Consider the following 23,102-nt stretch of genomic DNA (forward strand, 5'->3'; position numbering starts at 1 on the left):
TTGGCAATGTGGATTTTTGTTGTGTTGTTTTTAATCAAAGGAAATCACATTCCATTTTCAGTCTGTCAGCAGATGGTGAGTACAGACATTTGGGTGAATTTGTAGGACAGGATGAAAAGCTGTGAGGTTGCACAGGCACCTCCAAAAGCTCAGAGCTAGAAAAGGAGCACTGGTAAAACTTCTGGAGAGTGAAATGCTCTGAAGCCTGGGCTGTCCTCAGCACCAGCTCTGGTATCCCTCCAGGCTCAGCTACGTCACCACTATCCCTAGTCTCCTCCTGTGTTTCTCTTGTAACCCTCACCTGAGTGTCCCCTTTTCCTAGCTGTGTTAGGCCCCAGTCCTGTCTCTGACCCCATGTTCACCCTTGCCTACAGCTTTTCACCAGGCCTGCCACACGTACCAGGAGGATGGACCATCCCCACATCAAGCCTCTCCTGGCTCTGGCTGCTGCAGTACACCCCACAAAGTGCTACAGCACAGGTGGCCCTGGCTGGCAGGTGCTCAGCAGCCTTCTCTATCACCTCTTGGTAGCTACACCCACTGGGAATTCCTGAAGTTGCACCATGCAGAGAACTTAGGAGCCAAACTAGGCTCAGGCTAATGGCTCCTTCATCTGCCCACCAGCATAAGCAACATTCCAAACCTGGCTGTGCTCCCCAGTTGTGCAAGGATCTCCTGTCAGGCCTTGCAGCTTTGAGTGCAACCCTGGTTGATACCAGCCTTGGCAAAGACAGAGAGAGGCACCTGTATTTGTAAAGACAACTCTGCTGTCCCAGAGAGACTAGGGACACAGGAAGAGTTGGAAATCTCTTCCCTCCTTGCAGGTACATGGAAAAAAAACCCCACATTTACACCCATGGCACTATATGCAGCATATTTTTAATTTAATAAAATAAAAAGAGAAAAAAGTTGCCTTGCAAAAGTACCAAAACCTGCTGGTTTGTCAGTCAGGTTGTGTTGACGAGAAAAGATTGACCAATAAAACCCAGGCTTCTGGGGAAGAACAGCTTTCACTGCTCCATCCCCTGCTGTCTGTGGAGCTGGAACAAGGCACCGCAAGCGGGCTCTGCCCCATGTCCCAACCCTCCAGGCACAGGCTCCGGCCAGCCCTGGGAAAAGCAGGGCCAGTGCCTCCAGGTGGCAGGAAAAAGAGGGCTTGTTGTGCTTGTCTGAATGGGAACTGCAAAGCCCAGAAACCATGGCACTGAGGGACCCCCGAGGCAGTGCTGGGACTTCTGGGCAGTGCAGCCTTTGGCCTGTAACAGCAGCAGATGTAACCAAAATACAGCCTCGAAGGACTCAGCAAGCCTTGGGAACTGTCCAGCTCAGGTACTGCATAAAAATCAGCCTGGGCTGAGGGGGCCAAAGAAAAGTGTCCTGGAGCAGGGGTTAAGAATCGATAAAACCAAAGTGGGAGGTACTGGCTTTCACTGCAGTGCCCTCCCAGAGCAGATCCCAGGCCTGGGGTAGGACAGGCTGGGAGTCCTTCCCTTGGCTGTGCCTGTACTACCCAGAGCCCCTCCTGGAATGGAGGAAGAGCACTCCCCACCCTTCGATGGGCTCAGCCTGGGACCTGCCTCACTCAGAGGTGTTTCAAAAAGAAACCTAGTGTTTTGCTTGCCCTTTCCTCCTGCCAAGCTCTGTAGTACTAACAGAAATGGAGGAACATTAGCCAGAGGCAAGACACTGTCGGGGAAGAGCTCCCTTGTTCATCAGTGACTTTGGGGAGAAGCCACGAGACAGAGGTGAGGCAGGAATACCAGCAGCCCCATGCTGGTGTGTCCCCAGGCTTGTGCCTTGGCTGTAAGTCTTTGACCTCTTAAGGCAAATGGAAAGGTTTGGAGCTGCGTCAGCCCAGAGCGTTTCCTGGGCTTGTTCCAGCCCCTTTCCCAGGAAAAGCAGGTGGAAAACTGAGTCACTGGTCCTGCCTATCCATACCCCACTCTTCTCAGTGGGCTGTGAGAAATCCAGCAAATACCCTTGAGTGGGGGTAGGACAGCAGGCATGGCTTAAATGCCATGGCCTCAGCTTCCTTAGACCTTTTGTACAGGGGTCTCGCCCGGCGGGAGCTTCTTACTGCGCTTCTTCATGCGGCTGCGGGCGTAGACACGGAGAAAGAGGGCCATGAAGACAACGGCTATGCCCAGCCCACCCACCACAGTGACAGTGTGCCCGTAGATGAGGCAGGAGAGGAGGATGGCAAAGGCCTGGCGGAGTGTCATGATGATGGTGAAGACGGCTGCCCCGAACTGGTTGATGGTGTAGAAGATGAAGAGCTGGCCGCAGGCGGAGCACACGGAGAGCAGCACGGCGTGGGCGGTGAACTCCGAGTGGCGGGCCATGAAGCGCAGCGACTCCAGCAAGGCACCCTGCTCCACCAGCGAGCCCACAGTGAAAAGGCAGGAGAAGACGTTGACACCAAACATCATCTGCACCGGAGACATCTTGTAGGTGAAGAGAGCGTCCTGCCAGTTGGAGGTGAAGCTGTCAAAGATTATGTAGCCAGCCAGGAGCACTATGCCAGAGAAAGTGGTGACAGTGGACACCGTCCTGTTAGGAGCGCTGGAGAGCAGGAACATGCTGACCCCCACGGAGATGAGGGCAGCAGTCAGGTACTCCCAGTACTCGTAACTCTTGCGCGACACCAGTTTGCCCATCATCATCACTGGGATCACTTTGGAGGCCTTGGCCAGCACTTGGGTGGGGAAGCTGATGTATTTGAGTGCCTCATACTGACACCAGCTGCTGAGGATGTTGGAGAGGGAGGCAAAGGAGTATTTGTACATGGGAGCCCCATGGCGCGGCTGCTTGGTCAGGGCACAGTACAGACCAGCCACTGTGAAGGCCAGGATGCGGTTCATGAACACGAGGAACTGGGAGTCCTTGAACTTTTCTCCAGGGTCTGTTTCAGTGGCACCATACGTTCTCGTCATCACACGCTCCTGGAGGACACCCCATGTGAGGTAGGAAACCTGCAAAGCAGCAGGAGCACAGGGGGAGTCAGGACCCACAGCAGCAGTTGCCAGCAGTAACAGGAAGAACAGACCCCAGGAGACCCTTGCTTTCCCCAGAGCTGCTCATCCTCTGCATGGCAATGCTTCCCTGAGACACTGGGAGATGGGACCACCCCACTCCACCCATCTGAGGGAACCTGCTGTCCCATGTGGTTATAACCAGGAACATCCTGTTCCAAACCACACCTGCTCAGTGGACAGGGGAGAAAAGCCCACAATGCAAACATCCTGGTGACAGTGAGCAGTTATGCTTTGAGCTACTTTAAGCCTGTGGAACCAGACTGACTGAATCAGGGAGCATTACTGATACAGTGCCAGCTCCCTGCGGCAACTCCTGGCAGTTTTCCCAGTGGCCTCTGCATTGGTTTTCACTTCCAGCTCCCTAGGCCTGGTTTTTACATCCAAATCGATTCTAGTTTCAAAACCAGCAGACAAAATTGTCCATGAGGGATGATCACTGTCTTGGTTGTCATGTCCACTACTTTTGGTGCAGCAACACCAAGCCCCTCACAGAAATAACAGACTTCCTCTTATCACACATCTCCCAAGAAAGTAAGACACAGAGAGATGGAAGAATTTGGTGGCCCACAGCATGTCTGAATGGGCTGGGGAGTAGGCCAGGGAGTGAGTAGTTTCCTGGCTGCAGGACACCTGGGTTTTTCTATCTCAGTGTCCACATTGCTACTTTTTGTCCTTACAGACCAAAAAAGTTGCCCTTCCTAATGATGCTCAGGCTGTAGCTGAGACTTGGGGAATCTAAGATTTTGAATTCCTGTTTATCTGTAGCTGAATTAAGTATTTTCTCTCCAGTACTCAAATTCAATCCATCAAGGCAGAATGCAGCAGCACCAGACAGTGACCCATGGGAGAGCCTGGGATAAAAGAGGAGCTCAAACTATGTGCTGATCTGACATCAGAGCCAGAACAAAAGCAGCCTTAACAACCTGCTGAATCACAGAATTTTCAGAGGCTCTTGAGGACTGTGATCAGACAGCAGGATGCTCCAACCCAAAAGACAAACACTAAATGGACCTCCACAGCTCTTGGAGGTGGACTGTCCTGTCCCAGCCTCCAACCCTGCCTTGATCAAGGACAGCACTGCATGCTTGGTCCTCAAGGAACTGACAGTCACTAACCCACTGGCCACTTCCTCATTCCAGAATGGGACAGCCACACATGCACAGGACCCCTACCTGTAGGCCAACAGCACAGAAGAGCAGCTTGAAGACCTGTCGGGCTGTGGAGGACTCTGTGGGCTCTGCTCGGGGTGGCAGGGAGCCATCGTCCTGATGTACAGACTTCACCTCAGAGCCAAACACGCATGATTTGATGACAGGGAAGCAAATGCCTCGGCCTGCACAGGGGAAGAGAAGATGGAGACACAATTAACCACATCCTGGGCACCACATGCTGCACCAGCTTGAGAGGTGAAGCCTCCCTCCTCACTAGCCTCCAGATCTGCTAGCATGGGGGCCTCAGGGAAATTTGTTTCAGGATAGCAGCTGGACAGCACTGGGACACAGCTCTGTGAGAGGCTCAAGCCTGACAATGCAGGTTGAGGAAGGGGGAAGGGAAGCTCCTGCTCTCACCTGTCTCCAAGTAGTTCCTTCTCTTGAAGTACTGGATGAGGAGGAAGCCTGGTACCACAATACTGGCATAGCCAGCAGCATTAACAAAGAAGCGGAAGAGCCAGAAGTCCCCCCAGGAGTCCTGCAGGGCAGGGGCAATCTCTTCACCTGCAGCCATCGCAGGGAGGGAAGCCAGCAGGAGGGGAATGCAAAATCTGCAGAGAGAGAAAGAGGCAGGTGGGGGTGGGCTGCTGGTGCACGGCAGCTCCACTCCACATGCCTGTAATACCCACATCCAGCCTGATCCTCATCACCTGTAATACGGCCTCCCAGACCCCACTGCAGCAACAACAGTGATGCTGGCAGCTCAAGAGTAGAAAGAGTCCTCTAGAGATGAAAAGCACAGGCCAGGCATCTGTGTTTGCTTCTGCTAAAGGTGGTTGCTCTGGAATATGTGGACTTAGAACCCTGGATTCCTAGGATTAGAGGGAACACTGCTGTAACCATCTGCTTTTGACTACACTCTTACTGCAAATGTAAGGAGCACCTCAGACCTCACCTTTATAAGTTAAACTTTAGCAGTTTTGGGGTGGAAATGGAAAAGGTCACTGAACAAAAGAATTTACTCCTACCTAGAAGCTCATGTTTCAAGCCTGTGGCTATGAGCAACCTTCCTCTGGAAGCAAACAGTTCAGAGCTTTCCTCTCCAGCTACGCCAGGTGAGTGGATGAGAGGCAGGGTTTGGGGCTGTTAGCCTCCCCCACCTCCCCATGCAGCCCTGGAAGTGTGCCAAGGCATTCCTCACAGCTCAGAGGAAATTATCAGGGTTCACCCGCTTGGCAAAACACAGCCAGAAAGAAAGGCTGGAAAGGAACTTTCCTACCAGCTGCCTGGTTGGGATTTTACCAGGACTGTGCAATGAGGTATAGCTGATATTCTTCAGCTGTAGCTGTAGGAAGTGATCTAGCCAGCTTTAAAACAGTTTTAATAGTCCTTGAAGGAGTTCTTCCCTTCACTGTCCTCTCTCTCACAAAGGCAAACCTTCAATATTCAGAGGCACCAGGTACTCAACAGAATGAGCACGCAGGCAAAAACTTCCTACACCCAAGGCCACCTGCATCCTCCCCTCACAAAGCAAACTGCAGATTCCTGCATCAGGGTAGAACATTTCCCTGGTCCCTGCTACATCCCTGCTCCAGTTCCCTCAGTTGAAAAAGCCTCCCAGTTGCCTTGGGGACCAGGTGACAGTGCTGTGGGCTGGCTACATAAACACACACCAGAAAAGCTCCTGTGACTGAAAGGGACAGAGATGTAAATTCCTCCTCTACCTGAAACAAGTGAGTCAGAGAAATTTAGGCCCTATTTAGCCTTGTACCTGGCCCCAATGTTGTATAACTGTGACCTCTAGTAGTCCCCACACAAAACTCAGAAATTTACAAACTTAGGGACTTTACTTAGAAATTCACAAACTCTAAGGACTTTAAAGGCAAGAAAGTCCCCTACCATTTCATGAGCAAGCACTCCCATCAGCCTCTTGGCCCCTTGGAAAAGACCTCAGGGACTTTTCTCATCCTCAGCTACTGTGGCCAGGCCCTTGGAGTTCAATAACCTGACCAAAGCTGAGTCTGTGTTTCACCCAGAAAACTCCCTTCTGTGACTTAAAAGACAGAAATTTCCAGACCAGGGAGAGGTGCACATGGCTGGGGGTGGATTTCTTTGCCTGCTTCCTACTCCTCTGTCTCCCCTCTCCCCTGGAAAAGACAGTCTGACACCTCCCCTCAATCTCTCCTGCTGCAGGGGCATCATCACAGGCTGTACAGATGCTGTGTGATGCAAAATCAGGGCTCAGTGCTCACAGCTGGGGCTGAAGCTGCTCATGTGCTCCTGGGTTTGTCTGTATTAACTGTGGCTGACGGTGGGGTGCAGAAACGCCGTTCACTTTTGCAGAAGTCAGATATAAATGACAGGGTCTGTTGCCACATTTGCAACTTGAGAGGGACTGCAAGCTCCGTTCAGCACGATTGCGCCTGCTGTTACCCTGCCAGCTCCTGCAGCGCTGCCATGGGAGGAGAATCAGCTCCGCTCTCCCACAGCGACCGTGAAGAGGAGGCTATGGAGGCACAATGGCTCTCTATGCCTGCGCTAGCAATTCCCAGGCCCCGAGAGCTGACTCAGTGCAGCAGCCCCTGCCCTCTCTGCCGAGGCTGGGAAGGAACAGGGACGCCAGTGTTACAGGTAGAAAGCGGGGGGGCTGAGCAGGCAACATGCTGAGGCATGAAAGGAGCCTTATTCTGCGGAGCAGCCCAGGAGCCGAGACAAGAGAGCCGGCCGCTGCTCCCCTGGGCACTGCGAGGGCAGCTCTCAAAGGCGGAGAGCTTCTTCAGAGCCGGGCTGGCACCCAGCCCCCTGCCTGGGATGGACAGTTGGGGTCCCGGCTCTGAAAAAGATCCCTGATACTCTTAGGCGCGCCTCCAGCGCCTGGAAGGGCTGAGGTCAAACGCAAGCTTGGAGCTGACAAGCCCATACTAACATCTCGGGATCTCGTGTCTGCTCCCTGTCCCTGTCCCTGTCCCCGCACGCAGCCGGGTCGCAGGGGCTGCCTGCCCCTGTCCCCGCAGGGCGGGCGGCCGCCTCTGCCCAGGGGCCACCGGCAGAGGCACGGGCTGCCCGCCGGCCGTGGGGCACCCTCCGCCCCGGGCACGGGCGGGGCTCCCGGCAGGGGAGAGCCCCACGCTTGCCGCTCCGGGCTTCTCCGCCCGAGGCTCCGGTGCCCCGCGGGGCAGCAGTGTGCGGCCGGGTGCGGGGCGAGCGTGCTCCCGGCGCCGCCTCCCTGCCCGGCGGCCACGTTCGCAGCGGCGGCGCCCGGCGGGCGCGCTGCGCGCCCCACAGCGCCCCTGCCGCTCCGGAGGGAGCGCGGCGGGCCGCGACCGCCTGAGCACAGAATCCATCGGCTTGGAAGAGACCTGAGACCGTCGAGCCCGAGCTACGACCGAACACCACCATCTCAACTAGACCATGGCACTGAGTGCCACAACCTTAAGTCTTTCCTTAAACACCTCCAGCGAAGGTGACTCCAACACCTTCCTTGGCCTGTCTATTCCAATGTCTCATCGCCCTTTCTGTAGAGAAATTCCTCCTACCATCCAACCTAAATTTCCCCTGGCACAACTTGAGGTTATGTCCTCTTGTCCTGGCACTGTCTGCCTGGGAAGAAAGGCCGATCCCCACCTGGCTACACCCACCTTTCACCGGGGTGCAGAGAGTGACATGGTCTCCCCTGAGCCTCCTTTTCTCCAGGCTAAACACTCCTAGCTCCCTGAACAGCTCATCGTAGGGCTTTTGCCCCAAACCCTTCCTTCACCAGCTCTGTTGCCCTTCTCTAGACATGCACCAGCATCCTCTTGAAGTGAGGGACCCAGAGGACACAGGACAGGATGGGAGGCCTCACAAATGCAGAGGGACAATGATTTCCCTAGTCCTGGTGGCCACACTATTCTTGATTCAAGCTAAAAGCCTTCAAAGCTGACCCCCAGCCCCATCCCTGTCTCACGTTAGCCCCTCTGAGCTGCCAGCCCTGCACTGGGCACAGCCACAGCTGGTCCCTGGGGCAGGTGCTGCAGGTCAGTATGGCACCTACCGCAGCCCCAGTCCCAAATCCCCTATCCCAGCCCCAGGCACGGCTGCAGGGCCGCCTGGAGCCAGCATGTGGCCACGCAGTGATGTTTTACAAGACACCTTTTTAAAACAAACAGTTTTATTTTAAAATAACAAAACAAAAAAAGTGCAGATCACTTTTTTCTGCCTTTGCCCTTTGCTCCCAGCTACAGCCCAGGCCACACCATCCCACACTGCCCTGCAACATCTGTCTTTGCTTCTTTGGGCAGCCTGGAAGTGCCTCATGTCCCTTGTGAAAAATGTCCTTGAAAGAGCCCCATGGGTTTGCATCACGGTTGAGGCCCTGCCAGAAGGTGAGAGGCAAAGATTCCAAAGAAACAGAGCAATCCAGCCCAGGAGTCTCCCGGCTGAGGAGACCAGGCAGGGTCCAGAGGCCTGGGGGGTCCTTATGTTGCTTTCCTGGCAGCATTCCCTTACAAGGGAGGAAGAAGACAAGAGCTCACTCCAGAGCATCCTGGTCGATTGCACCATCCAGTATTTGTCCCAAACAATAGCAGCTGCTCCCAAGCAACAAGTGAGGAATCTTCCTGGCTGAGATGGGGTAAGTCATCTTTGCCTCCATTCCCACAGCACCTTTGGCTGATTTCCTAATGCACTGCATGTGCTCCTCTGGCTGGAAAAGTAAGTGGCAGGGAAGGGTGGTGAGCTGAATAACCAAAGGGATGGGAAGATAATGCTGCCACCTCTTCCACTTTCAGCCTGGGAGGATCTAAAACCCAGGGAAGACCCACACCCTAAGCTTTTTAACCCCCTTCCAAGGCAAGAGAGGGGGCAGGATCTTCCTGTCCTCTGTGAAAGAGGAAACAACAGCACAGCAAAGCAGCAAGGTGTCAGGCACAATGGCAGAAGCAGGGATCCACAACCCAGTCTTCAGCATCTCCTATCTCAGCTCTTTCTCCTGTCAGGTGTTCAGCAAGACAGCATGGGAACAGAGCACCTTGCTGGGATGCCCTGAGCACCAGAAAGGCTCTGCAGGTGGGGAAGGCCCTGTGCTCCCACTCACCCTCTGCGGTGTGCAGGACCTGAGGGAGCAGGCTGGGGAAAGCCCCGAAGCCCTCAGGTCCCCAAGCCCCCGCAGTGATGTGCAGTCTCCTGCTGTGGGGTGGGTTAGATCACATGAGGCCTCTGGTGCCCACAGCAACAACATTTATTAGAGTGAGGGTTGACTCTCCTCACCCCACACTGATTCTGATGGGGTGCCAGACGATGCTCTGTCCGACCTACAGTGTGAAAATGAGTCCTCTCCTGCTCCTTCCCTGTGCATGCTGGAGATCCCCACAAGTCATACCCATGGCAGGGAGGGGAAATTCAGTCCTGCTGCAGTGCACAGATTCTAAAAGAAAAGCATCCCCTGTGTAGTGCTCATAATGCCACCTTCTTCCATCTGGGAAGGCAGCCTGAGGCAAACAAAACTCTTCCAAAGAGGGGAGGGGCAGTGGGGCAAGTCCCCCAGAGTGTCTCTGCTCCCACTGAACTGCAGGCAGAGAACATCCTAGTGGGCAGCAGGCAGCAGCACAGAGGAAGGAGGCAGCCCAACGGGCCAAAGGAGTCCATCTGCTCATTCAGAGCACACAACAGGCTTCCCTGAGATCTTCAGGTCATCGAAGGGCAGCAAGGCAAGGAGCTGCAAAGACCAAGGGTATGGACATTCAGATTTGTGTCTTCACCAAGCTGGGGTAGGGGCCCAAATGTTCCTCCCACCCAGTCCTCCAGCCTCCCATGTCCCCAGGGAAGTGCCCTATCTAGGCTTTTCCTAGGGCTCGAGGCAAAAGGCAGTTATCCCACACATCACAGAGCCAATGCTTACAACACACAGGGAAGAATAGGAACAGCTAGAAACTCCTCCTAGGAGGGTCCCTCTAATCATCCAACTCCCGCACCCCCTGACACACTTGCGCAGAGCCACAGGCTTCCCCCACAGACTCACATCATCGTTGCCATCGGCCAGGTCCTGAGCTGTCTCGTTCTCCATGTTCCTCAGCAGGGTGTCAGCCCCAGAGTGTGAGAGGATGGCGGCGATGGCGGCATCCTTGCGGCCCACGGCCAGGTGCAGCGGAGTGCACCCGTTGTACATCTGGGCATCCACGAAGGCCCCCTTGTGCAGCAGGAACTGGACAGCCCTACGGTTGTGGCACTCCACAGCCAGGTGCAGCGGGGTCTTCCCGCTCGTGCCCTCCTGCAACCCACAGATCACAAGGGTGTGGGTGGGGGGTCCCCTCAGCTGGGCCCTGCAGCACCCACCCACACCCCTTTGACTGGGTGCAGAGGGCAGTCCCCACCCTGATTGCTGTCATAGCACCCAACAACCTCTCAAGGACCTTTACTCTCTGCTCCCTCAAAATTCAGTGCTCCCAAGCCTCACTAGAGTCTGCCCCAGGGCTGAAGGGAGTGCCCAAAGGAGAGACCCACCATCCCAGCCTTTACAAAACATCACACCATGCCCAGTCTTACCCGAACATCAATGTTGGCGCCGCTCTCCAGCAGCAGAGACATCATTTGGATGTTCCCTTTCAAGGTACTGATGTGCAGACAGGCCAAGCCTGTGATGGAGAGGCAGAAGAGAGCCACAGTGAGCACAGACCACCCTGAGGCACACCAATCCCAGCAGCATTCCCATTCTGCTGTGCTCCTGGACACGTGCATACACATCTCAGGGTCTCTGCCCTCATCTGGCCACCAGCTCTGCCCCTGCGCTGCCCCAGGTCTCACCTTGCCAGTTCTGGAGCTGCAGGTCCTGCTGGTGCCCACGGGGCTGAGCTGAGCCATCGGGCGTGGCTGGGCCCTCCAGCAGCTGCTGGGCACACTGCAGGTGCTGCTGCTCGCAGGCCAAGTGCAGAGGGGTGTTGCCATTACGGTCCTGCAGCCCGGGGTTCACTCCCTTGTGGATCAGTGCCTGGATCACGCTGGGCTGCTCCAGGTACACAGCGAGGTGGAGCGGGGTCTGGAGAGAAATTGGGAGAGGGGAGAGATGTCACCCAAGGGGTCCCCGGCTGGCTAATAAGTGATATAGACTTTATGATTTATAGAAGGTTGAATATATTTTTTTATTAAGAAACCCATACTTTTACACACAGTTATGATACAGCTGGACCTAATTGGTCCTCTCATTAAAATACTATCACTATTGGTTAATTAAGAAACTACTCTTTGGTAAAGAAATCTCTGTAACACGTTCTACATGTTCACAATACCAGGGTTAGTAAGTTAAGATAAGAATTGTTTCCCATTCTTTTCTCTGATCTTCCCACATCCTTTCCCAGAATGATGCCTGGGAAAGTTGTGTTTCTCTCTGTGGCCAGAGAGCTGTTGCCACAGGGGAGGATGCCCTGCAGGACACCAGGTATGCTGAGCCCACCAGTCTCCAGGAGCCAGCCTGGCAGCAAGAGCTGACAGCCACGCAGGACACAGTGACCCTGTGATGACATTACATGTGGCTGATGCTGGTGTGGTGACACGGCTTGCTGTTCCCTCACCTCAGCTCACGGATCACCCATGGAGACATCTCATTCTCCCAAGTTAATCTACCCTGCCACATTCAAGCCATGCCTCTTCCATGGCTGTCTGCAATGTCCTGGGGCCTTGCAGAGAAACTCTTCACCCCACAGTGCTGGGAGCTGTCACAGTTCTCTCAGGGTATCTCCACCTCCCTTCCTCCACTCCCTGCAAAGAGGCTGCACACACAGGACCTTCACCATGCTCTGGGGGAAGCAGGTCTGGGGTCCTGGGAAGGGGCAGTTGGATTGAGCAGCTATCGAGAGAACAGTCTCTGGCATTTCTCTTCCTCCCACCTTCTGCCTATCACAACAGCATACCTGGAAAAGATCATTTTGGATCTCCAGCACCTCCCTGGGTAGCTGAGCGATGCAGCAGAGTGCTACAGCTGGGACACAGTGGATAATGGCCAGATGAACCAACCTACGGGGGGTTAATGGTGACAAGAGAGAAAAAAAAAAGAAAATTAAGTCCCGAGTGCCATTCTCAGGAGCAGAGATCCTTCCCTGCTGCGTGAAGGATTAATCTCCCTGCTTCCTCCAGTCTCCCTCCCTCCAGCTTGGCGGTCCTCCATCTTGCCCTCTCCCTGGGGAAGCTCAGCAGAAGGCCGAGGCAGGAACACGGTCTGAGGCTCCACAGGGCAGTCATCCACTCTGATCCCCACAGGGAACAGACCCTCCTGTCCCTGCTAAGCAACACAGGGTCCTCCCTCAGACCCCACAGCATGTGTAGGGTTTCAACCTAGCACTGCCCAAAACCAGGCCTCCAAGCCTTTGGTGTAGGTCCAAAGAGCCTGGGATGTCTTTCCCAGAGTCCAGGAGCTGGGTTTGGTGGCTGTGGAGAGAGGTCTGGGTTCTGGCAGCTACCCGGGGAATTCCAGTTCCCTACTGCCAGCTGCACACTGTACTTCTGCTTTCCCCTCCACAAAGGCAAACAGTCAAAGCTGGGCAGGAGCCCAGGGCTGGCCCAAGATCACCTGCATGGCACAGTTCCTATGCCAGGTGATCTGCCGGTCCCACACGGATTTCCTCTTCTCTCCCCACATCCTTCCCTTTCAGCACTGTCGTGGCAGGGTGGCACGCAGCCCGCCAGCACAGAGGGACACCAGAGGTGCAGCTGTCATGGCTGGGTGGCAAGCAGGGAGCTGTGGTCCTCAGGACTGTGGTCCCCACAGCCACGGGGTGACCAGGCACCCGAGTCCCCCAGCCCAAGGACAGGTCTAATTTCCAGACACCCCCTGCACAGTCAGAAGAGAAGTGAGAGCACAACAGAGGCAGTGCTGAGAGGGAATTTCCAGTCCCGCCGCCAACCTCCTGTCTCCCAGGCCCCCTGCACTGAAGGGCCCATCCTCCCACCACAGGCAGACCCCACAGGCCAAACCTGGCCATGGTGGTCAGCAGGCAGCATCTCCCATGCTGCACAGCAGGGCAGGCATGAGCTCAGCCTCCTGACCCTCACCACTGCACTAGAGGCCCTGGGCGGCCTCTGTCTCTGGAAAGAACCAGCTCCAAACTGAAGGCTGGGCTCTGCCACCCATGCTGCTTTGATGGAGACTGACAGGGCCAAGAGATGGAGGGTGAGAGCTGTGCCAGCCCTGGCAAGACAGCCCACAGTCCAGATGGGATGCCCCCATCCAGCTTTGGGATGCCACCTGCAATGTGGGGTGTAGAGTGCTTCCCTGCACAGGCAGGAGAAGAGCACGGGGCCCTAAAGCACTGCAGACAAGAAGTGGGGCTGGGGCTCTTTCTGCCAGGTGCACTGGGACGTAAATGTGCTGAGAAGCTCAGAGGCCAGTCCCCAAGAATGCCTTTTATTGACCTCCTCCCAAGTCCTGCTTCAAGATCAAGCCACCATCTGGGACCCCAGGCATCTTCAGCTGGAAACCTGATTTTGAAGGCAAAATACATTCTACAGTTTCTGAAGGCCAGTTCCTCTCCACCCTGCTGCCGGGACAGGCTGTGCCCAGCAGGAGAGGCTTCCTCCCCGGGGAAGCCCCAGGGTATGTTGCAGCAGGGAATTCCCCACCGGAGGGGGAGGCCACCCACACTTTTTTGCCCCCTGACTGCCAGCACTCCCAGGGCAGGGGAGGGGCTGCAAGCAGGGGCCATGCAGCCCATGGGCAGGGTCTGGCCACCCTCCATGCCCATGAGGCAGAGGCACAGCCAAGGGGCCCAGCCCAGGAACACGGCAAGCAGCTGTAAGGACAGCCCTCCCCTCATCAGGCTTGTGCCAACCCTGGCGTAGGTCTGATCTGAGCAGGGAGGGTCCCTGCTGGGTTTTGCATCAGTCCCGTGGTAGCACCTCAGCTGAGGTGTCCTTTGCACTCCTGCAGGGACAGCCCCTGTTTCTCCAAACCTGTTCCCAGGCACCACGTGCGGGAAGAGGCTGCAGGATCTGCCTTTTTCAGGTACAGCAGAGTTAAGACTGCTCAAATAAGGGACTTTCCACGGCAATTCAGCTTGAACTTTAAACCGCTGGTGCTTTCGCTTTCCAGAGGCACGCTGGGCTCCCAGGGGAGAGCAGTCTCACGGCTGTGTCCCACGGCAGACAGCCCTCGTGCCCCAGGAATCCCCCGGGTCCCTCTGCCACTACCCACAGCACACTGCCCTGCCATGTGGGGACGAGTGGGGCAGTCACCCGGGGGAGAGGGAAACCCCCGAGCAGCCCTGTGCCACTGCCAGCACCTCGCTTTTCCTGGCTTGGCTGCCTCTGCAGCTCAACAAAGCAGTGGAGCCGCTCAGGGCTGGGCTGTCCCTGAGCCAGTGTGGGCATCCATGCTGCAGAGGCAACGGGAGTGACCATTCCCCCGGCCAGAGCTCCGGCTTTCCCCTCTCAGCTGGGATGTGCCCGCTTTGAAGGATTGCTTTCCCCCTCCCCCTTCCTTCTCCACCCGGATGCAGCCTCCTCCTGGGCTTTCATTTCTGCATTCGTTCCCGCCTTTCCTCATTATCAGCCCTCAACTTCCTGAAATGGCTGCAAGAACCCGAGCTGCTTGGGGGAATCATCACAGGGCCAGCGGGCTGGGAGGAGCCCACCATGAGCCCATGTGCCTGAGGCACTCTGTGCCACCGGCAGTGCTGCCAGCCAGGAACTGGGATTGTCTCCTAACTCAGGACACCTCTTACACCCAGGAGACCTGAGGTGCAGGCATTGTGCCAATCTCCACTTTTTTCCTACAAGCACACCTCTCTCTGTGTCACAGCAGCCGCGTGGTCCAGCTGCTGATGGGCTGCTGTGTGCCAGAGCCAGGGCATGGCGATGGCGAGATGCCCGCTCGCTGCCAGAACCTCTCCTTGCCCAGCCACAGCAGTGTGCCCTCGCCAGAACAAGCTCTCCACCCTGCCAAACTCAGATCCTTGCCCATCCCGGGCTGCACGTCTCCCATCTGCTTTCCTCCACTTGCCTGCCCCCTCCCTCCCCACGCTCTTGCTCGCAATGCTCCTGGCTGCAGCCACAGGGGGGGTGTCCAGCAGGAACTGTCAGAAAGGGCAGTAGGGGGTTTTGAAAAGGGCACGGGATGGAGGAGCTGTGAGCAAGGGAAACACAGCAGGAGTACAGACTGCTGGGCTCGTTCTCAGCTTTTCCACTTGCTCACCAGCTCCGTCCTGGCACAAGGGGACTCAACACTGTGAATCACAAAGGCATAGGACATCCCTGGCACAAAGTGATCTATCCATCATCAGAGAGGTAACAACCCTGGAGCAGAGAGGTTGGGGCTGTCCCTGGGGATATCCCAGGGAATGAACATGCCATGCCCAAAGTGGTCCTAGCTTAGGCACAGGAAAGCACCCATTTCCACAGTGCTGTCCATCTCCAACTTTTGAGTGACCTTAAGTCTTCAGTAGGAAAAGTTTCCACGCATGAGGACTGGAAGCAGAACAGGGTAAGGGGTGACACCCAGCTCTGACACACAAAGAGAATGGATGAAGTCTCACCAGTTCTCTAGCTATCCTTTTCTATCTCTCTAGAAAAGGAGCTGACCATGCAGATCCTCTCCATGTGTACAGCAAGACACCTTGTCCACAAAGCAGCCTCTCCCTTCACCATATCACCCCAGAAGCACCTTAATCAGGGGATCCAGCATTCAACTGAATTTGCTTTGACAAGTTTTTTCCCTCTCTAGATAAGGTCCCTGCCTGCAGCAGGAACAGCTCATTCCCAGCTCCTTGTTTTGGCTGAGTGGAGCAGTAGATCATGCAAACAATTCACACAAGAGAAACTTGTTCAGGGGAGGAAATGGCCCAGCAGCAATACAAAAGAGAGCAAGGGAGGAGGAAAACAGCAGGGGAATTCCACGCTTACCCTGCTCCCCTGCTCCAGCCCTGAAACCTGCACTGCTAACCGCTTCCTCAGCCACCAGCATGAACCTCTGCCAGCGGGCTCAGCAAGCACAGCTCATCCTGCCCTGCAGCCCTGAACCAGCCCAGCCTGGCTCCCTTCCTTCCTCCCCACATACCAATGCAATGCTGCCCTGCTCCACAAAGCTGTTCCAGCTGCCCTCTGGCAGCTCCAAGGGAGCAGTGGATCTCAGCTGCCTTATCCCATGTTCTGTGTTCCTGCCCTGCAGGTTTCATCGCCCCTTCCCTGGGAAGGGCACAGCTTGAATTTGAGTGGAGGGGGGTTTGGGATAGGACTGGAGGAAGGTTGCAGCTAGAGGGATGCAAAGTCCTTTCAGCCACGTTGGGCTCAGCATTCCTCATCTCCAGTCTGGGCAGCAGCTGCTTCCTGGGGCCAGTGAGGGGTGGGAACCGAGAGGTGAGCAGAGGAGACAGTCTCACCTTTCCTAGGGTGCTCTGCAGTGGGTCTGGTCTGAGTGCTCAAGGATGAGGGAAGCTGGAGGCTGACTGGCAGGAGAGGCAGAAGGGCTGCGGGCACCTCGTTTTTCAGTGAGCTGGGGACAAGAAGGTACCCTCACCTCACAGCCTCACATTTGAGAATTTTGCTCAATTTCTGAGCAGATGGTGGCTCTGGGATTGCAGAAGCACTAACCATCAGATGCATGTGGGCTGCTCCCCGCAAAATAAGGGGCCTGCCCCATACCACTATCTAGGCACAGATGGGCCAAGCCAGAAGACAAGTCAGCCCACCCAAGCATGGGCCAGTCACCATCAAAGAAGCATGATGAAAAATGTCAATAAAAGCAGAAAACATCCCAAAAAGTCCATTGACTGTGGACAGTCAGTTTCAAACAGAATGAACTCACACCTGACTCCTTGGGAGGCAAATACCTTCTACAGTTTCTGTACACAGAGAGATATCTTGAGGTCAGAAGAGCCTCTTAAAAGAGGAAAGCGCCTGGACTTTGCCAGAGCCTGTACAACACACCCTAGCAATCATTTACAACCCACAGATATCCTCACTGTCTCAGGATTTTCTTTTAATGAGGTACAAGCCGTGGGTCTAAGATACCTCAGGGCCCCCCTTCAGCTCTGGATCTGCCCCAGTCAGAGGGGCTTCCCAAGTCTGTGACACACAGAGCATCCCACGCAGCTCACTGACAGGCACGCAGTAACCACTCTCACAGCTCAGAGCCCACAAGCTCTTCCTACACAGTCATGTCTGACTCCTCATTTTTTCACATTATACTAAAAAAACCCAAACCCAAGCCAATAAAAAAATAACAATTTTTGTGCTTAATTAGCTGAGCTCAACCCTTTCCCAGCAGCAGTCAAGCCTGCCTGCAGAGTGCAAGGACCTGAAGCCCTCTGCACCTTGGCTCATCTGTTACAGCCAGGCTTCTGCATCCCTGGACACGGAAATTTCCAGCCATTCTTTCCCCTTGCCTGTGCTGAAGTTCCCTGTGTTTGCCCCAGCTCCAAGGCAAACCTAGGCAGGTGGAAAGTTTGAAGAAACTTCCTCCAGGCTAGGCTGAAGTCATCCAAGCTAAACCAATAAAAAAATTTGTGTTTAATTAGCTGAGCTCAACCCTTTCCCAGCAGCAGTCAAGCCTGCCTGCAGAGTGCAAGGACCTGAAGCCCTCTGCACCTTGGCTCATCTGTTACAGCCAGGCTTCTGCATCCCTGGACACGGAAATTTCCAGCCATTCTTTCCCCTTGCCTGTGCTGAAGTTCCCTGTGTTTGCCCCAGCTCCAAGGCAAACCTAGGCAGGTGGAAAGTTTGAAGAAACTTCCTCCAGGCTAGGCTGAAGTCATCCAAGCAGGGAAAAAACCTCTTGCATGCACGATCTCAGAAGGCTGTCAGGATTTACCCACTTTATGCCAAGGCTTTATGTGTGTGACCCCTGCAGCAACCAGAAACTTCTGGGGCGTTCCAAAGCAACTTGTGCAGAGCTGTCTGGCCTTGCTTAGAGGGACACCAAGCTCTCCTGTTTGCCAAACTCCTGAGCACACACAGAGGAAGAGCTGAGAGTTCAGGGACACAGGAAAATCTCCCTCCTGGCAGAGCCATGCTAGGACTCGCTTTCTCTAATGCCTCACAATTGGCAGCATACTAGGAAATAACTCAGGATGGACTTGAATCCTGGCAATCCAGCAAGGGTTCTGAAGACCCTCTGGTAAAACCAAGAGCATCTCCACTTTCCATTAACTATGGCCATCCCACTGCTGGGCAGCTGGCGCAGCCTAGCCCAGTAAAAGCAGGGAGACTCCCAGCCTCACCAGCGACACGGTGTGCTCCCTGCATCTGACTTCTTTAATCCTTCTTCTAAAACTTAGTCTCTCTAGTCTTCTGTTTCTTTATCCTTCCTTCCCTTTCTTTTATCTTTGCTGTTACACTCTGAGCACTCCCCCAGGTGCACAGGGATTCAGCAACACCCTCATACAGCAGGGCAAGCAATGAGAAAGCAGCCAAACTGCAGCAGACAACCTGAATGGGGACAACCTCTATTTCCCTGCTCAGGGAAGATTTCCAGCCCAAGACCACACGACTCAAGAGGGTTATGATTGGCACACGCCAATGAATGGTTAGAAGTGGCTCTTGTCCCCTTGAAGATGAGCCTCATGTTCAGTAACAACCCGTGCAGGCAAGGGAGGTCCCTTCACTACCATCATGTGAAGAGTTCAGAACATCAGCTCCCATGGGGCCCTGATTTCACTCGATTAACTGTCCCCAAGCCCCTGTTAAGGCATTTCAGCCCACGAGTCACTGGCACGTGGTTTCTTATCAGCAGATGGGGCACCACTTGTCTCTGGTGGAAGGAGGAAGTCAGGCTTCCTTTGCTCCCCTCCCTCCCTGAAACATACACCCAACCAAAACCACACAGTCCCATTTTCCATCTGAACGAGGCCTAGGTCTTCCTTCTGTGATTGAGCTGGGGTCCCTCGACCTTCACTCCTACAGAAGCATTGCACTGCTTTGCATACAGAGCCCATGCAGAAGACAGTCACTCTCCTGCAGAGGCACAGCCCCCAGCCTTTCCATCACCACGACATCAGGTACAATGGCAGAAAGTCGTGTGTGGCCCAAGGACCAGCACGGGCAGGAAGGAAAACATGTTTTCAAGTTTAAGATAGCCTATACAGTCCCAGAGAGAGGAAACTGTGCTTAACTTCACACACTCATGAATCAACTCTGCCTCTCCAGAGCTAGCAGAGGCTGACATCTGCACAAGGAAATGGGGAGGTTTTCTCTTGTGCTGGAACAAAAACGGGTGATCCTTTCACACCCCATTTCACCTCCAAGGAGCTGGTCCCACACTCATCCTTTTCCAAGGATGCTGGAATTGTGGATCTAGCAGGTGAGGTTGGGAAGGACGGGTTTCCTCAGTGAATCCTCACAAAGGCTGAGGTGGTCTGGAGGCTGGGCACAACAATAAATCTGCCTGCAGTCTGCTCAGAGGTAGCCAGGCCCACAGCTGGAAAGCCCCTCTCTTCACTTCCACACAGAGTGGTCCCATCAGGACCCAAGTCAGCAGAAAAGGAGTTTGTTTACATGGAAGAGACAGATATTTGGAGTTGCAGGCCACAAGGAAAAGATGGATGCTTGGAGACCATTTGAGCTTGAGTGCACAGGGTTTGTTCTCTACCTGCCCACATGATAAGCAGGATACAGATCACTGCCCAAAGCACACCCACCATCTTCCACTTGCCACCCCACTCCTCATGCTTGACTTCTCCTGCCCTCACAGCTGAGCCACACTCTCACGGGAACTAATGTGCCTTATTACTGTGGCTCTGACTTCCCTGAGGCAGAGGGGCTGCCAGTGGCACTAGGGAGCCATGGAGAAGATGACATTTGGGCAAATAATTCTTGGAAGACAGCACCCACGCATTTCACTGGCCATTATACCCCCTGTCCTTCCTGTTAGCCAATTTCCTTCCTGCCAAAGTGAGACTCCTTCTAACTTTGGGCACAGGGAGAGACAATTTTAGCCCCATTGCTTCATCCTGCCTGCTCTGATGCTCCTCTCCTGCGGAGGCAGGCAGGGAGGTATCCAAGGAGGATCCTGCTGACACTCCAACCGCCCAAGCATGTGCTCTTCACCTCTGCCTCCACCTCCTGTTTTTACCCCACAAGTGCCAGGCTGACAAACACAGGCACACCTTGAGATGGCACAGGTGGGTGAGCCTGAGGGAGCTATGGACAGAGAAGATGTTTGTCAGATGTAGAGCCAAGACTTTTGCCAGCTCCCTTTGTGCAAGCCCAGAGCTCCTCTCAGCTCAGTACCAGCCAGGGCATCTGAGGAAACAGGAACTATTTAGGCAAAACCCCTCAACTTTTTGTATTTTCAAAATTACAATTACAGGAAAGTGTAGTTGCCCAAGTCTTCTGAAATATAATGATAGTACGATTTTAATTCTCTGCCTGGAGCTGTTTTGTGGCACACAGGGAAATATGCTGCTGACAGAGATGAAAAGAAGAAATGAAGATGGGTTTGTCTGGCCAGATGAAAGTGATGTAGCCTGTGGCCATCTGATCCCTTCTCTCTGGGGACCTTCTGTCACTGGATGAGCAATTGCACCACAGACTTTAGCATTACCATCAGCCCTGACTTGTTTTCACATACAAACAGCATATGTGGCAGTTCAATGAGCTCCTGGGTGCTCACAGTCCCCATGTGCATTGACCTGAGTGGTGGATGTTCAGCACTTCTAAATATAAATGCCACCTACCTCTGCCGCAGGGTCAGGAGGAGAGACAAGAATAGCAGAGGCACAAATCCACAGCCTCACCACTCTAACCACAAGAATAGGTTTTTTTTCCCAGCAGTGGGAGTAGATCCCAGGAAAGCCTGTCTCCTGTGTGGACATGGTGAGCCCAGAGCTGTACAACCAGCAGATCTACAGCTCCCTCCCTCACTCTTTACAGATTTCCTGTTCTGAAATGCACTTTGAGTGAGAGAAAACAGAAGAGCAAAGGCAACCTCTGAGAGCCTCTCCTGCCTACAGTAACCAAGGCACCACTGATTAATGTTTTCCTAGTTAATAAGATGTTTGCATTAGGTCTCTCCAAGCAAGTCTGACAGGCAAAGGGCTTCAAGCACCAAACAAGACGCCTCAAGCACTAAAAGCATCTCCAAGCAGCTGCATCTATGGGGCTCACTAATAAAACAGTAAGCAAGGAGCCCTGGGCACACCATGACAGACAAACCTGGGGGGAAGTGTTACTTCCACGCCTCTGATTAAAAGACACCTGGCTCTCTCCATGGGCACCTTGGCTCTAGCATTACAGCTGGGAAAACTGGCAAAGCTCCTCCACTCTGAGGAGCCACAGAACCAGCCTCTAGATAGGACACGACTAGAAAGCCTGTCTGGGGAGTGTGGGAGGCTGGGTTTAGTGTAACTTTGCTTGCCGTGAGACTTCCAGCCAACACTCAGAACAGATCCCAGAGTCAGCATTAATGAACTAATCAGCAGATGCACAGATTCCTTCCTAACAGGGAAGTAAACACTCAGGCTGTCTCCCAGGTCATCTTCAGCTTCAATCCAGATGTGCTCTGCCAGGCAAGGACAGAGCTTTCTTGCTGCTCTTGCCACTGAAGACATTTGCTTGAGCATGTCAGTGCTTCTAAGTTTCTCTTCCTCTTGCACCATTACTCAGTATTAAACTCTAGCCTGGTTTTGGGGCAAAGCTTCGCCCTCAGCTGTGAGAACACTTCGCTCATGCTGTGTGTACACTCATGATGAAAACCTTCCATTGAGGGAATGTACAACAGCAAAAAATGCTGTGATTAGCTGAAGGTAATTACCAGAAGCCAAACCAAATAACTCTGGTGTAATGCCTCTGCCTTGAGAGGCATTACGGATGTGGGAAGCCCCCCGCACTAAGAGAAACACTTGTCTCTGTCACAGAAGCTCAGGAGGGCAGCCCCACATCAGGGCGTGTGTCACAACTCTGCCAAAAGCCGTAGCTCTGCGGGCAAGTTGGCAAAGCAAGGCGATTCCCACCTGAGAACAAACAGTTCCTGGGTTGCTCTGTTGAGCGGTGTCTAACACAGCCATCGCAAGGTCTTGCCCCGCACAATTAATCTCGTTTCAGGACTTGCTTACGTGCCATCTCACGCAGCCAAGCCTCCCCATTATGGAGGAAACGTTGCATTCTCTGGGGAAGGGACAGTGGGGGAGGCTTGGTTTGCTCTCCCCTTTCTTCTAGTTGCTAGCAGCCCCATGGCAAGCAGAAGCAGGCTTCCATGGTGGGTCCATTCTGTGCCATGCAGCTGGGGGGCCTCTCCTGCTGCTCACCCCGCTGATACCTCACATACCTCTGAGGGGGTCATCCACCCAAACCTGGCTGCCAAGCACCCACGCACACCAAGGCAGGGCGGGAGGCTCGTAGGACAGGGGCCTGGGGAGACCTAAACACCACGGCCGAGCGGATGCTGCTCGGGAGAGGGCTGGAGACCGCGGCACACACAGCCTGCCTTATCTCCGGGCTCCGGCTCCCCGCCGCTGCGAGGGGAGCAGCCCGGGGCCGGGGGCAATGGCTCGCAGCTCCCGGGGGTCACTCACGTGTCGCCGTCCTCCGAAAGGTAGGTGAGGGCATCCAGCTGCTGCCGGCTCAGCCCCTCGGCCCGGGGCGGCGGCTCCTCGGGGCGGCCCCCCGGAGCCCCGGGCAGCCCGGGCAGAGCTTCGGGCAGGGCGCCGGAGCCGTAGCTGGAATCCAGCCGCTCCTCGGCGGCGCTGGCCTCGGCGAGGGTCTCCTCGGGGGCGGCAGGGGGGCCCTCGGGCGCGGCGGGGGTCTCCCGGCCGCCCGGCAGCGAGCGCAGCGACTCGATGCCCGAGTCGCACTGCCCGTCCTCGCCCTCCCAGCCCGCCGCTTCCTTGCGGCACTCGCCGCCCGCCGCCCGCGACATGGCTCAGCGCCCGCCGTCCGCCGGCCGCGGCCCGGGTCCCGCTGCCGGGGGGCTCATGGCCGCGCAGCCAGCGGCGGCGGGGAAATGAAGATGGGTTTGTCT

The 23,102-nt window shown here is 54.9% G+C and overlaps 2 protein-coding genes across 4 annotated transcripts in view; both read right to left on the reverse strand.

The window, feature by feature from the left end:
* Positions 1-852: 852 nt before the first annotated feature.
* On the reverse strand, positions 853-7,412 carry SLC35B2 (solute carrier family 35 member B2). Of its 2 annotated transcripts, XM_039697858.1 has the most exons (3): positions 4,604-7,412; positions 4,208-4,368; positions 853-2,972 (listed from the first exon to the last, which is right to left on the reverse strand). In XM_039697858.1, the coding sequence occupies exons 1-3, from the start codon at positions 4,875-4,877 to the stop codon at positions 2,034-2,036; spliced, it is 1,374 nt and encodes a 457-aa protein (XP_039553792.1). In that variant the 5' UTR covers positions 4,878-7,412; the 3' UTR covers positions 853-2,033. The 2 variants fall into 2 exon arrangements, with proteins under 2 accessions (XP_039553792.1, XP_039553793.1); XM_039697859.1 differs by lacking the exon at positions 4,208-4,368 and having other exon boundaries at positions 4,604-4,684.
* A 906-nt stretch (positions 7,413-8,318) lies between these two features.
* NFKBIE (NFKB inhibitor epsilon) overlaps positions 8,319-23,102 on the reverse strand; it is a 14,860-nt gene continuing 76 nt past the window's right edge. The window contains exons 1-6 of one of the 2 annotated variants that reach the window (XM_039697860.1): positions 22,657-23,000; positions 12,070-12,172; positions 10,967-11,198; positions 10,709-10,797; positions 10,185-10,433; positions 8,319-9,881 (exon numbers count right to left, since the gene is read on the reverse strand). In XM_039697860.1, the coding sequence (XP_039553794.1) occupies positions 9,816-9,881; positions 10,185-10,433; positions 10,709-10,797; positions 10,967-11,198; positions 12,070-12,172; positions 22,657-23,000 (1,083 nt within the window). In that variant the 3' untranslated portion in view covers positions 8,319-9,815. Of the gene's footprint in view, positions 9,882-10,184; positions 10,434-10,708; positions 10,798-10,966; positions 11,199-12,069; positions 12,173-22,656; positions 23,078-23,102 lie in introns of those variants that run through there. The other variant, XM_039697861.1, reaches the window with a different exon arrangement.

This window comes from Passer montanus, unplaced genomic scaffold (genome assembly GCF_014805655.1).
Source record: "Passer montanus isolate IOZ18808 unplaced genomic scaffold, ASM1480565v1 scaffold12, whole genome shotgun sequence".
Taxonomy (NCBI): domain Eukaryota; kingdom Metazoa; phylum Chordata; class Aves; order Passeriformes; family Passeridae; genus Passer; species Passer montanus.